The sequence below is a fragment of the Phaenicophaeus curvirostris genome, chromosome 11 (genome assembly GCF_032191515.1).
Source record: "Phaenicophaeus curvirostris isolate KB17595 chromosome 11, BPBGC_Pcur_1.0, whole genome shotgun sequence".
NCBI lineage: Eukaryota > Metazoa > Chordata > Aves > Cuculiformes > Cuculidae > Phaenicophaeus > Phaenicophaeus curvirostris.
Genome location: NC_091402.1, coordinates 23,072,879 through 23,088,312, shown reverse-complemented (window position 1 = coordinate 23,088,312; position 15,434 = coordinate 23,072,879). Strand labels below are relative to the sequence as shown.

Here is a 15,434-nt window from a genome sequence, read left to right as displayed (position 1 = left end):
GGGTGCATATTTTCAGAGCTCTGTACCGACGCCCCTGTCAGCCATGAACATTTTGTCACCTGCACTGTTTCACTGCTCTCCTGAGAGAGAACGTTAAATTCCAGAAACACAGATGCAGGAAAAACTTGTCAGGAAAGCCCAGCTCGCCCTGCTGCTGATTTCACCACCCGACCCGGTCAGGTCCAAGGGAGCTCAGCTGCTGGGCTCTGCCCAGGCAGACAAAGGGCAGTGCAGCAGGCGGCAGCGCACAGCCCTCACTCCTCTGTTTGGTATTAGGCAGAGCTTCCAGACACAGAGTAGGACTCCAGGATTTACACAGCTCTTTAATCTCAGAGGATCTGAAGCCTTCACAAGATGCACGCTATGAAGACGAATTCCATTTGGACAAAAGGCACACAAATAACTTTAAGAGCACGTGACAATTTTAACGGATTAAAGCACAGGAGATGGCAACAACCCCGACTGGAAACACGGGTGGAATTTTTAGGCAACCAGCACACACAGTGCATTTCGATGCTTTCCAGAACACTGATGTTTGTATCCAACTGAAAAACCTCCTAATGCTTTGCTGATTCTGTAGGGCATCGCAAGCAAGACCCCAGGTAAGCACACAAGTGGCCTACGGTCTGACTCTTCCTTATGACCATTCTTACGACTGGTTGAAAATAGCATGGTGGTTCCCTTTTTTTCCAATCCATAAACAGTATCCAACACTTGGTTTTAAGACTCTTTGGACTTTCCTTTCCCTCAGAGTCCAGGTGAAAAATCTGTTTGGGTTTTTTCACCCAGTAATTATTCATCCACTTACGTAGGCTAAGGAGACTATTCGTAGGAGAGAAAGGCATCTGCACTTGTGAGGTCAGCAACAATTTAACCAACTACAATTACTGTGGTAATTACAGTAAGCATAATAGTATCATTAGACCAAATCCAGGACACTGGGATTGCAGTTTCTCTCTTGCAGGAGGCAGAACACAATGGAAAAGCTGTTTGAGCCTGCGTATGGAATCTAACTTAAGCACAATCACCTCCACTAGCACATTCTTTCACCTATAACAGTGCACAGGAGCTGTTTCACTGGCTATTTAGACAGAAAAATTACACTTGCTGAACTACCAGAGCTCTCTGCTTGAGCACCTGGATTTTCCACCCAGGTCTCCCATCCTCAGCTTTGCTGGTCTTGCAATATTTAATGGGATCACAGCAAAAAGAGGCAAAGCACATTTTAGATAATTCAAAGGTCAAATGGTAAAAAACTAAGTCTATTTTTGGGGTGATGTGTAAGCTTGCCTGATGGATGCTGTCTAGGGATGCTGAGAGAAGATTCGTTACATACCAGGATCTGAACTTTGTATATTTTCTTCCCAAAAGGGGTTGTTAAAAAGGTAAAACCATTTATTGAAGTCAGCTATTTACTGCAGTGTTTATTGAAGCCAGCTGCCCTTATTGCTCCACACAGCAGCTCTCCAAAGCTATTAGGCTGCTACTGTATTTTCAGGCATACTGTAAGGTCGGAACCATTTAGCTTAGTTGCTGCTCTCCCATAAAAGTCTGCGCTAAGTGGTACCCTTCTATCATCAATCTTAGCTGAAACATTAAAATTAGTTTTACATAAGAAGCTATACAATATACACAAAATCTTCAATTTGAATGAAAAATCACTATCAGAAAGAAATTTTAATCTGTTTCATTCTGGAAGCATAGAAACTCCTGTCACTGATCCAGAATTTTTTAGCAGACTTCCAATACAATCTCTAAGTCTAAAGCATTATTGCAGCTGATGTGCCTTCCTCACCATTGAATTTTCTTTTTTATTTTCCTACGTTGTATTTAAAATAAAATTTAAGTTTTAAAAAAATTAACTGTCAGGTACAGGAGGCAATCTCCCTGCTACAGCTGATGGATTCAGCATCAAGTATTCCCACTTTAAACATTTTTATGCAGATTCACAATTAAAGTTACAGTAAATGAGTTAGCTCAAGAACTTGTCACAGCAGACACTACTGAAAATAACTTTCTTTCCATTTCATATTTGCAGTTCTATTTGTGTTCAATCTGTACGCTGTTAAGCAAGGTTCTGAGCCCAGAGAAACCTACCCCCAGATGCCATTCTCCGACAGCATCCGTCCTGTGACACAGCCGTGCCCGACTGCCTGATGTTGGGGTAACAGCAGTGGCATTCCAGGCGGTACCAGCGACACCTACTGCCCCCAAGCTACTCCACAAATGCTAATTAAGGCAATTACTAGAAAACCAACAAGGCTTAGCACAGATATTTCAGAAAGAATCCCTCAAGCACATGTAGCACCTGGCTTATAACTGGTGTTCCCAGCAGCAAAGAATAGCTCAGCACGTATTAACCCCACAAACTCCAAGCCCCATCTTCTTCTTGCATTTCAAGAGTATGAAAGCAACAGCATTTATCTCAAATAAATGGGAATCGTGAGCACCAAGACATGTTAAACAGAACCGTTATGTCTTGACAGTTCCCTACCTTCCACTCCTCCTCTCTATTTAATAAGAGGTTTGGTCAAGAAGAGGAAAAAAGCAGGGTGATTAGCTTGACAAAACAGGCTACAAACAGCAACTAACACAGCAATTAACAGCAAGCAGACACAACTAGATCTAACTTGGATGTCAGCCTTGCACTGAACAAGAAGGTGAAGACCAGATGATCTCCCGAGGTCCCTTCTAGTCTAAATCTCCCTGTGATACTAATTCACTCTAAAAATGGAAAAAGCACAAAGCCCCTTCCACACTGCTTCTCAAGAGATCTGTACCTTATGCTGCAGAATCTGAACGTTCTGCACAAGAAAGCGATATGCATTGTACCAGGGCAGGAAGACATCCTTCAGTATATCCCTTACTCCTTCCTCCTTAAATCTCAGGTTCTCAGCTCTCACCACGGGGGAGTTGATCAGGTATAACCTGCAAAATAAGAACACAATACTTAAAAGCATAAAACTGCAGTGATACAAACGCACTTATACACACCATAGACCCTGGAGAGCAGCACAGTGAGAGATGCCCAAGGGAACAGTTTCACACTAAGAACTCCAAGGAGAACAGTGCTGGATGCACCCAACAAACATATGACAACTTACTGCCTAGCACTACAGGATTCTCTTTCTGACACTGCATATGCAAATTGGATTGAAATTCTCTTTTACTCTAGAAGTTGACTGAAGTGATAACACAGGCTCAGCTGCTATCATGGTATAAAACAAGCCATGGATGCATGGAATCAGCGTTCCTCTGCAGAACAGCACCTACTGTTTCAGTAATATTTGAATTCCTTAACAAGGACACGGTACCCTTCTACTCCATCTAGTCTTCCTTGAGCATAAAAAAATTCAGGCTCGCTGCAAACACAGGACTAAGAAGCAAGCCAAAACAGGCAAATCAAAAGAAAAGAGCAGAAAGGAATGCTTTCAAGAAAAAAAGCTGCCAAAGGCTGCACCTCCTAGCAATCCAAAAGGTACCTCATCCCCAAAAGAGCAAAGCAGAGGATTCAGGTGGCGCTGGCCAATACCAGAAGCAACCCCTGACTGAACTCCTCAGCCATAGGGGTTCTGCCGTACAGGAACCCCCACCCCTGCCCACAGAGAGATCACTTCGCGCCAGCCTCTCTCCAGCCAAGCGTTCCTCATTCCAGAGACAAATGTGTCGCCCAGCTCCCTTGCTGGCTGCGAGCTCCTGAAAATCTTTATGCTTTATCCCATCTTCTTCCCTAAATACATATTCCGCCTACAGAGCCAAACTGGTATTTATCGAGTTAAGTCAAAAGGAAACCATGTCTGACTTGGGTATCAAAACTCCCAAATACAATCTGGATTTAGATACACCTCATTAACTTTCCAAATATAAAAAACAAACCAAACATTGTTATTTTAAAGACTGTGGCACTTTTCAGAAGAAATTTATTAACCAATTTCCTCAGATTTTATCAACTTTTAAAATCTTGATTCTAAACTAATATATCTTTACAGCACTCCCTTTGGGAGGCTTTACAATCTTAATGGGGTTTGACACAGCACATTCAAGGATACTAGACCATAAATTCTTCAGGAGAGGGCTTCTTGCCTAAAAATGAATATATAAAAATAGAGCTGCCAGAGTAAATAGACAGTGCTGCAGCACAGGAACTGGCATTTTCAGTACTGTACCAGGGAAAAAAGTATTTTTATCTGTGATAGCTGAATTCAAATTCCAATTTCAAAAGTACTGAACAATTAAGCCTGATAACATAACAGTCAGTCCCTAAATGAAACTAGAATTTCTAAGTATATATTCAAACCAAACCTCCCACCGCAATTATCTCTGTGCTTACTAGTTATTATTTATTTCAGAAATCAAATATATCCTTGGTCTGAACATGAGAGCTAGTTTGGCCCTAGGGCATACCAGGATACCCCAGGCTTTTTACTAGTTTGGGACTCACCTGCCTTAACGATCACTTCAAAGGGCCTCCACTCTTTTCCTCCTGAGAAGGCACCGATGCCAACTAATTGGAGCATGAGGCAGCCACTAAATTGCTCCTTTGCACCCATGTCAGCAACACTCGCTGCAGAACCTGTCAGAAGTTGTCTTAAAGGAGCTCTTAGGATGAAATACTGGAGAAAACATAGCTCTCAAAGGCTACAGCTTGGGTTTTTTGAATATACCAGCCTTTCATTGCCTTACAACACAGGAATGTTAAAAGAAAACGGATTTCCTGAACTACTCCAAGGCCAAGATCCTTACAGCTGTTAAGAGGGAAAGAGATGAGGCACCGGGTACAGGGCGGGGTTCTACCAGTGCACTTCCACCTGGTGACCTCGCCCATCAAGCAGGAAATAAAACCTCCCCAAAGCAAACCAGTATTACCAAGTTTTCTAACCAGGTACAAGAAACCATCAAGTACCCTCTGTGCAGTCCATGGCACTAGGCTATTTCTTCTGCATTTTAACAACAGGCTGAGAGGCAAACACAAGGCATCACTTCTAGCAGCAGTACTTACCCCAGGGTACCTGAAAGCAAAGGGCTTGTAAATATTCTGACCAATAAACTCTTTTCTGACATACTTCGACACCTATACAGCCCAAATCACAGTTCTCGGCAACATCGAAACAGAACTTGGACAATTCTTATAGATTTCACCCAAGTTGCCGGAAGTCTGAAGCTGGGTTGTTACTTTTACCGTACTGTTATATTTTCTGTTTGTTCTTTCCATTCGATCCCACATTCACTTCAACAACTTTCATGTATATTTTCTACTGGTCTATTTATCAAGCTACTTCTGAGAATACTTCAAATCTGTAGTTCAAAAAAATCCCCAAACACATCTTCCGCAAAAGCTGCAGGGAAGCAGTGCCAAGGAAAAACTCACCTGTAGCTACTTCTATAAACAGAACACATCAGGCACTTCAGTGAATAAGTGGAGACAACTGAATCACAGAGCTCTTTCCATAAATGAACCTAGTTTGCCATGCTTTTTACTCTCTATGTGGGTGTACATATAAATAAATGTGACATTACAGAATGAGTACAGAGGCAGAGAAATGAATTAGCTTTTTAGAAATAGAAAAAAACACGAGTAATGGAAGTGTAACTTCTGGTGTTTGAGATTTTCACTTTTGCTTTATTCAAAAAGGCAGATTTTTTTCAACTGAAACATCACCTGTGATTTACAATTCTCCCATACGAGTAATTCCAACCCTTTTCACTCGTATTGTTCCAGCTGTTAATGCACTGATATTCTGTTAATGAGCCTCAATTATTTGTAAAGGACAATCTCAGTCAAATTTAAGACATCCACCCGACTCTCTACTGCAAACATACATGAGAAGATAATTTACTCAGTCCTCCAAATATTAAATTTTGAAAAAATAAAAATAGACATAAAGTTCCTTAAAAATCATCTACAGCCAGGAACAGCCAACTTTCTAAAATGCACAAAACCCCATGGTACAATAAGCATTCATTCAGCCCAGTAATTCCCATGTACGATTGTAAGACAGAAGTCGATGTTTGTACCAGTATAAGGCTTCCTTATGCACAGCAAGTTATACACAACTCTGGAGAAACCTGAGCAGTGTCCTTACGCAGTTATTAAAAGTCTTTATTGTATCTCTATCCCAAGGTATCACTTCACCTGCACAGTTAGCTTACCTAGCCCAAGTACCAGGGGACTGCAGAATTATGTTTATACATTGTATAACTTCTATGAAACACTTGAGCTGTTTTTAATCCCTGTTTGACCTGGACAATTTATACATACACACTAGGCTGCCCCACTCCTGCTGGTCTCTCTCTACTAATAGCTGCATAGTAACAGCAACAAAAAGAAACACTTTCTCCTCAGAGAATGTACAACATAAGCAGCAAAGAAACATTTCTGTGCATTATTCAATAATCCCTGCCTAAAATAACAATTTAACAATAAACTAACAGTATTGTTCTCCAAGACTTTATTCACATTTTCACTTTGACAACTCGGGTGATTATCTGCAACAGCAGACAGTTCTGGCTCGAGTGGGAGCTTTCTGTACCAACTGGACACGCGTTTTCTGACAAAAGGCCTCCAAGCAGCACGTCAGCTCTGGTTGCCACCAGCCTTGAGGCAGATAAGACAAGGGTATGGCAAGTGCAGGCACCGTACCTATTGCCAGTTCTTTTGAGTCACCCACTCCTTCAGCTGTTTGGCTGCCACAGTGGTCAGAATGTTTCCAAAATTAACTTCCTCCTACTGATAATTGTCAAAACTCCATAAGCAGCCCTCCTGGCACATGTCTGCTAGGAACAGAAAGCAAATGTACCAGACCGTATATTGATTAAAGAACCCCTACCTTAGTGCATCAGCTCCGTAACTGTTTACAATACTCATTGGATCAGGATAATTCTTCTTCCTTTTGCTCATTTTTTGGCCATCACTAGGAAACAGCAGAATGCAGGCATAAATTCCCAGAATTCTTGTAACAGATGGATAAAGAACAAAGCCCCTTCAAATCCAGGATAATTTCTCTGTCCTACTATGCTCTTAGTAGCACAGATGTAATTATGTATTAGCACATTATTCCAGTGCGACTGCTGAACCCACGGGAGCAACTGAAAAAAAAAAAAACAACCCAAGACACTCCCAAGTTACAAATCCAAGCAGAAAAACTATCTTTCCTAGAAAAATTGAGGGCAGATGGACTTGTTTTGAACCAATCCCTCCAGCCCATTGGCAAAGCTAGATTTGAAAATAAAGAGAAGCAAATCAAAATTAACTTATTGAAAATTATGTGTAGTGCCACAGTTATAATGTCCTTTTTACTCTGCAGAACGGGTATCATTTCTTCGCTACTCTTTCCTATCCTGACTTGCTATTTATTTTCTCTCTCTCTAGGAAGAAATAAACCTGCTGGGAGAAACCAAGTGCAACAGACTGCTGGGATATGTAAACCTGACACCCTCAGGTGCCTCTTACGTCCTGCAAGACCAGTGCCACTCTGACAAGTCTTAACAACTCCTAAGCCCATTTCAGGTTTAATTTACAACTTTCAGGGACTTACCTGAAGTATTCTTTGATTAAAAATCTGCTCAGGAAAGTACTGATGGGCATACCAACCTGGCAAGGACGAGGCCATTCACAATCACATTCTTGAAAGGAGGTCTTCCAAAGAGAGCAGTGGACAGCACCAGCAAAGTGTAGAACCTGAAACAAGAGGCAATGCAAATGTGCTGTAGTAAGCACTAGGAAGGTTCTGAAGAGAAGGATTGCACCATTTTTCCTTTAACACAGAAAGGAGAATTTTGTGTCCCTGAACCAGCTCCTCATTTGGTCACTGTAAACCTCTGCACACATGGCAGCAATAGTGGCACTCTGTCTGTCTGCATCAGTCTCTACCCAACCTTGCGGCAACAGAACAGTTACTACTAGGAGCAAAAGTGAGCAGAGCCCCCTCCAGTCAAACCAAATCCCCTGGTTAAATTCACCATCAGCAGAAAAGATGAGAATGTGGGTGCCCCCCGAGTTTGATGTGTTTACAGCAACTCCATAAGCTACCTAGGCCCAGCAATCAGTGCTGAAGCAAGAACAGGCATCTATCATTCACTATGTTGATGTACGATTATGTCTGAGCAATTAAACGGAGGCGCAAGCTGATGGGATAATCTCCTACACAGGATGAGACCCTTCACGGAAGGAGGTACCTGTGAGCCTCTAGAACCACGCTGCTATGATAATTTTTAAGAAGGTAACTAGAGGGTGCGCAGCAGCTTTGCTGGTTAAAAATGAGCATCACTGCTGATTGCTTAGCAACCTTAAAACAGCAGCTGATTACACAAAAGTTAATTGATGCAGAATCAAGCACAGGAGGTGATGCCTCAGAACTGTGCATTTGCATGAAGATTTAGTGCATAAACACTTCAGTGAAACAAAAGAAAAGAAGTCCCTCTGTAAATTCCAAAACAGTTTTTATTCCAGGGCTGCCTGTCACTGCAAAAGCACTGTGCACTTGAGGGCCTGAGGAGCTGTGAAGGCTGCTGTGTATGTTACCACATTTATTAAGTGCCTTACGTGACAGCTCTGATGTTTATCTCTCAGACAGACCAACTCTCACAATTACCTCAATTCACACAACAGGACACAGTTCTCTATTAAACTACATTGTAATTTCATGAATTTTAACCAACACTCACCCACCTGTACACACAAATATGCACTCAAAATCCCCATCTTCCTCATTTTTAGCCTTCTTTAAAAAAAACCTCAACACAAATGTGGGAACACTCGCTCAGATGAATGACCCCTCAAACCCATCAGACTGACAGTTCATCACAACCAATGCTCTGCAGAATTTAGTGTGAAGGCACCGCACTGACAAACTCCCAGCACTTCCTGAAAGCTGGTCACAAACTCTCATATTGGAGAAGATGCATTTGCAATTAAAAAGAACAAAGCAGACAGTTTTCACAGCCAACCACAAACTTAAACAGGATAAACACTTAGAAGTGTCAGAATTAAAGCTATACGTATGCATGCATGAATGTCTAGGAACGACACCCAGAGAAAACCTGAGATTAGAGAAAAATTTTCCACCAATGAATTTACCCAGAGAGGAATCAAATAAGCACAAGTTCACAGATAGAAAATTTCGTTTCTTTGCAAATGATAAGACCTTAACAGATGATTAGACTTAAATTTCATTTTCCTCGCTCATTCAACCCCAAATTCAAATTTAATCTAGGGAGCAAAAATTACTAGCTTAGACGTTGGCTTGAAATCCTCAGAACACTGAGCTCCATTTCAGCTGATAATTGCTGTTCTGTTTCTAGGAGGTAACTCCAGAGGTTCCATGAAAATTCAGCTGCTGCAATTCTTCCTGCGAGGCCAAAGATCCTCCCCATCACCTAACAATGTCTTTGACAAGAGCTGCTAACATCATCTTCCTGCAACATTCTTGGCACCAAGCTTTAGAACACCTCGCATTTACTGAAAAGAAATCATACACTTAGCCATACAACATTCAAGGACCATCCAGATGTAACGGTATTAGACACAGGGCAAAAAATATCACAGAATAAAGAGGAAGAAAATTACCATCCTCGGGTTTGGTCAATGCCTTCAGCAATGAAGTCAGCAGGGAAAGCTTCTTCAAGTTCTTTTTTGTTTTCAAAAGGATAATGGACTTGTGCGTAAGGCATGCTGCCGCTCTCAAACCAGCAATCAAAAACTTCAGGGACGCGGTGCAGCCAGCCCTTGCCACAACGGGAAGGGATGGTCAGGTGATCAATCCTATGGGAAAGGAAAAGACTGACAAATTCTAAAGAAAAATTAGTAGAAAAAGTTAATGTTAATGTTATGCTTGCACACCAGGTACGGCAGAGTTTTGGTTTGCATTTGAATGATTCTTCAAAAAACTCAGCATATCCTTTGAAAATTTTTATAATTTAAAGCTGGACTTTTTGTATTAACAGTGTCAGGGACAGAGGAAAGGAAGACTGGTACATGTTAACTGAGTCTTCTTATTACTTTTCTGTTTAACTCTGTTTCCCAGGGTCTGGGCTAAGAAATATTTTTTATGTTTGCTCAACTACTTTTAGTAACTGGTTAATAGCTCTTTTGACCAACCTTTCTCGATGGAGATCAGTGACTTTCACCCCAGACAGCTCCTCCAATTCTGCTATTGAACCAATGCAAACCACCTGTAAGAGACAAAGTCAGTCAGTTCTCCACACACAGCAGCAATTCGCTAGCACGAGGCAGGAGACGTGTAGGCCAGTTGCTCTTCCAAAGTAGCCAAGAGAGCTGGAAAGCCAATCAAAGTTTTGTATGAAATCTCCTTCTTCAATCCAACGAAAGAGCAAATTATGTTAGAGACCACTGCCCCAATTTAATACAATTCATGTAAGAATTGCTGCAGACTTCGAAGAACAAGCATGTTGTCAGGTAGCAGAAAAGGTGGGCGGTTATTGTTAGGTTTTATTGCATCAACACACTATATAAGAAATAAGCTAAATGTTTTGGCAACAGACCTGCACCCACAGCATGAAATGGTGACGAAACAAATGGTTCTGAAAAAGTGTACGCAGGAGAGAAGGAGAAAAGCAAAGCTTTCTTTGCTTTATGTGTCAATTGAGTTGAACCCCCTGGGAGCTCTGTGACTCACCCTTCAGGAGAGCACAGCCAGAGTCCTCTCCCAAATCAGTTACATGAGACTGGGTGCCCCAAAACCAAAGGAGCATTAACAGTTTACATGAGTGACAAGCAAGGAAACAATTAGAGAATGTCTAACATCGCTGAATATTTAACACTCTCATTTGTACGCAATTCCTATAAAAATGAGCCTGTGGTCGCCGTTTCAACTTGGGTGCCACACTAAAAACTTCCATTACCTAACCCAAATGAGACGTGCTCCTCCACTGAGGAAATCATTCAGATCTGAGAGCTTACAATGACGAACTGTCTGCAAAAGTGTGGTAAACACAAGCTTCAAAATGTAACTTCCATTATGTGTCTCTACCTGATAATTATGCTGAAATAAAACTAAAATAAAAGCTGAAATAAAACTGCGGGAAATCAGATATTGATTTGTAATAAAATTTGCTTTAATCCCAATTAATTCACCTTACTGTATATTAAATAAGGAACCGTTATTGCTTCTCCAGAATTTAATATGCGCAGCATAATTGCATGTGACAAAGTTCTTTTGAGAACAAGGCATGAGGAGGCGGCTCTGCAATCTCACCTGGCACCAGGCTGCAGTAAAACTGAAGTCAGGAAATTCTAAGTATTATTTCTGGATGAGAGCAGATGTCACCTAGGCTCGAAGTTCCACATCAGCTCCAATGGTACTTATTTTTTAAGCTATATCCCATATGCATAAAAAGAGAGTGAATATTAAAAAAAACACTAAGTGGAAATTATGGCCCAGAAGCCCTTCTCGGCTGTTGACACCTGACAGTCAGGCTCCAGAGTAAACAGAAATGTGTAATATCCACGGCTGAAAATAATAGACCTGTTGGTATTTCTATCATTACTCAGAACACCAAGCCCTGAGGAATATTTGCAGCTGATTTCAAAGGAAAGGTCAGTCTTCCAGGCTGGGCATAATTTTGATTTCTCAAACAAACAAATCACACCTTAAAAAAAAAAAAAAATCTGTACACCGAGGAATAGAGACACAGGGAGATTGGAGAGAAAATGAAATATTATTAGAGGCAGGGAGCGGGAGTAATGTAACCTTTACACAATCATTTTCAGCTGGAGAATGAAGTCTTGAAATACTTTAGCACAGAACTAAAAACCTTTTCTTGGTCTAAAAAACCCTGTTACACCAAACAAGGGACTGGAAGGTTAGTTTGAAGACTGACAGCTTATACCTAAAATGTTTGAATAAATGTTCAAAATTAACTGTTATGAGAGACAGAAGCACTTGGTTTGCCAGTAATTTATAAACACGCTCATAGCACAAATAGAATCCAAATGCCAAAACTGTAATTGCAAGGAGTAACTCCTTCCCTCCCCAACAATCCCCTGCCCGTCATCAAGATTTCCAACAAAGAGGAAATTAAAAAATACTTTATGGTGTACAGCTAAGCAAGAGTGCAGTTTAAGACAATAAAATACTTTTCTGGCATATGTTCTGTATTTACCTTCCACAGACAGCCTGACATCAACTAGCATTCCCTATTTTCAGCACAAGGAAGACTTATCACACGTGTTCAACGCAACTGACCCACACAGAAAACAAATTATTTTAAAACTTAGTATTTTGACACTTAGGAAACAGCAGTCATCAGAACCAGGTGAATTATTCACTTGTGGAGTCTGCTTTATGCTACCAAATGCAGGGAACCTTACAGCTTCAAATAACTCATTCCTAGTGTTCCCCTTGTGCACTTCCATCATTCCACAGGACTCAAATCCCTGCAGTCTGTTACACTCACATTTATAGCACTAAAAATACGTATTTTCAGTGTTCTAGTAAGATGGACTTGTTTTTACACCTTCAGCAAGTCATTTGGCTTGAAGTAATCGAGCATCAGAATTTCCAAATCAGACTGAAGGGACTGAGTAAAAGATCTCCTTGCCATTTTCCCACTGCATTGGTTATTTCCAGTAGATTTACCATCACTGCAAATCCTTCCAGGAAAGATAAGATAATTCAAATATAAAAACCAAGAATACTTGCAGTTTTCAGGCAAAAGCAAAGAAAACTTGCACAGGCACACAAAGGCATGGATACACCTGCATAAATCCACCCCCTACCACAGGGACAGATACTGGCACTGCCAAGATACATTGCTGAGCTTCAGACTGCAGCAGCTGAATACAAGAACAGTCTATCAAAATAAGCAAACAGCATACACAGACAGGTTGTCTATCACTGGAAACTTCTGTTTTCTCACTCACCTCTTCAAAATCGTCACTGACCCACAGGGGGATGGGGGTTCCCCAGTACCGGTTCCTGGATATCGCCCAGTCTCGTGCATCTTTAAGCCAGTTCCCAAAACGTTTCTCCCTCACAAAATCTGGAACCCTGTCCCAAAAATAAGAAAAGTATTCTTGCATCACTACATTCCACTGAAAAGAAAGCTAATAATGCCACATGAACTGCGGCACATTCCTGTCACGAGGTCCAAGACGCAACACCACTTCTTCTGCCTTCCTGCAATCTTCAAGGAAATTATGGAAGTGAAAATACCACACTTGTTTTGCTTTAAAACAATTCAGTAAAATTGTGTGCAACATACAATAGATTAAGCATGAAACGACATCCAAAACTCCTCAGGACAGCCCAACATTCAAGAATTCTGGCTAAGGTGGGGGTAACAATACAGGCATTTGATTTTACATATGGAAAAAATACCAGTCACTGATATTGGTGCTGAAAGAAATTACTAAGTTTCAAAAGCCTGCAGAAACAGCATCAAAAGGCATCTTGCATTATGCACGGGCATCCAGGTACCTGCACGCTTGAGAATAAAGAAATCTCAGGCCAATATATCCTGCAAAAACCCTTTCTCATGTTATCTTTCAGCTCCACTTCTAGTTCTCCCATTTAAAACGAAAACAACTCCCACCACCAGCACAAAACCATATGAATGCTTGCTAAATGCTCACTTCTGAGCACTAGTGGGCTCGAAGGGGTGTGAAAGACATTTCCATGATATAAAGCCTTTTGGAGCTCAAAAGTTAACATCAGAATGATGTCTAGCGAGTTTCCTGGAAAAGATAAGTGGCCTGACATTTTGATTAGGAACCAACTACTTTCTTTCATGATGCAAACAATTTAACTATTTATACACTGATTATACAGCAGATAAGTAAAAACAAAGGGGTTTGAGGGCAACAATACATCCTCCTTCACACCTAAAGGTGCATTTCAACAGACCAACCTCAAGAGAAACACAGGATGAGCAACCTTCAAACAGCGTCACAGATGCACACCAGCTGTGAATGAACAGCTGACAATAAAACAAATCACTCTAGAACTGAGTTACTGGGCAAACCATAGCAAGTTTTTCCAGGTTTGTTTTTCCAGTGTAGCTAGAAGGGTCCTTCCCAAAGTATGAGCTGGGTTTAGAGACCCAGGGTTTCTCAAGAAAGGAGCAGCCAAACTAAAGAAAATACATGGCCTCTTCCATCTTTTCTTTTTGAAGCTCTCGGTCCTATATCAAATAATCCTTATTGAGGAAGAAGAATGATTTTTAATCACAGATCAGCCCCACGAGTACCAAAGATGAAAGGCTCCTTTAGAAGAAAAATTAGAAGAAAGGATCCATGTGACACACTAAGGCAGGATTTGGCTCAGCAGTGGGAGATGGATGAAACGAGTATGAGCATCCCTCAAGAACCTACTGACAGAAATGAAAGCTACTGCCTTTTAAAAGTTTCACCCATGACGATGCCATGCGGAGATTTAAAGGCTTCTCGATGCCAATGTTATCGCTGGTGGATAAAAACTACCATTAAAAGACTAAGTCCTGGCCCAAAGTTCCACAGCTTCCCTTTTGGCTGCAAAGTCAACTTCTGCAACATTGCCTAAACAAGAATGTAACACAGAAAAATCATAACCCAGCTCAGTGACTGATGTTTCAAGTGACATCTGCACCCCTGCTGGGAAACTTCAAAGTCTCTGCAGATTCTTGCAACTGGTCTGAAAACAGGACTAATTGCTGTTAACTTTTAAGAAGCCTTCTCTCCAAACACAAGTGGAAACTGCACAGAGATCATTAGCATCTGCCCAACATTCCCCTAATGTGGAAAACTTCTCTTTACATCACTCCCAAACTAGTTACCATTTTTCAGAAGTTGTTAGACACTGATTAGCTGAAATTATTAGTCCCATTTAACATAGCTAGAGGCTGAAACAATCCCCCAATGGCATTAAAATGCTGAGAGTTTTGACTCTGCGTTCTCAAAACATGAATGAAAAATTAATTTTATCCCCAAAGTGGACATTAACCACAAAAATGTATGCGGTGTGGTGTCTCTCTCTCTCTGAGCTATGAAAGCATATAATTTACCTCTTCTGGTAAAACCATCTGACCCTGCTACCAGTTTTCAGAGGAACATAAAGCACAAACCATTTCATCTACTTTGAACCACATTTGCAACAGTGATTTATGGCACTTCAGGGATAGAGGTACAGTAACAATACTGATGCAGCCGCCACATAAAATACAAACAGCCTGTATCTCAAATGCATGCCCGTCACTCAGAGGAAGAGTTACTTAAAACAACTGGTTCTTCCCCACGCAGGCGCAGCCCATACCTGCTACCCGGATTCCAAGCAGCAGGCACAGCCTCCAGCTGGGAGCAAGCAAGACGAGCTGTCTCTGCAGCGGGAATAGCGTGGCCACTCATGGACTGCTTCAAGACTACACCCCACTTCTTTCATTTAGTCCCCAGATTTAGTTACAGATCCCTCAGTCTGACTCTTCTGACTTACCTACGTATCAGA

The 15,434-nt window shown here is 41.3% G+C and overlaps 1 protein-coding gene across 1 annotated transcript in view; it reads right to left on the bottom strand.

Moving 5' to 3' along the window:
- IARS1 (isoleucyl-tRNA synthetase 1) overlaps nucleotides 1-15,434 on the bottom strand; it is a 69,316-nt gene that overhangs the window by 21,603 nt on the left and 32,279 nt on the right. Inside the window, exons 15-20 of the mRNA XM_069865492.1 lie at nucleotides 12,881-13,007; nucleotides 10,097-10,170; nucleotides 9,566-9,760; nucleotides 7,592-7,678; nucleotides 6,828-6,911; nucleotides 2,781-2,928 (exon numbers count right to left, since the gene is read on the bottom strand). Coding sequence (XP_069721593.1) covers nucleotides 2,781-2,928; nucleotides 6,828-6,911; nucleotides 7,592-7,678; nucleotides 9,566-9,760; nucleotides 10,097-10,170; nucleotides 12,881-13,007 — 715 coding nt within the window. The remainder of the gene's footprint in view (nucleotides 1-2,780; nucleotides 2,929-6,827; nucleotides 6,912-7,591; nucleotides 7,679-9,565; nucleotides 9,761-10,096; nucleotides 10,171-12,880; nucleotides 13,008-15,434) is intronic.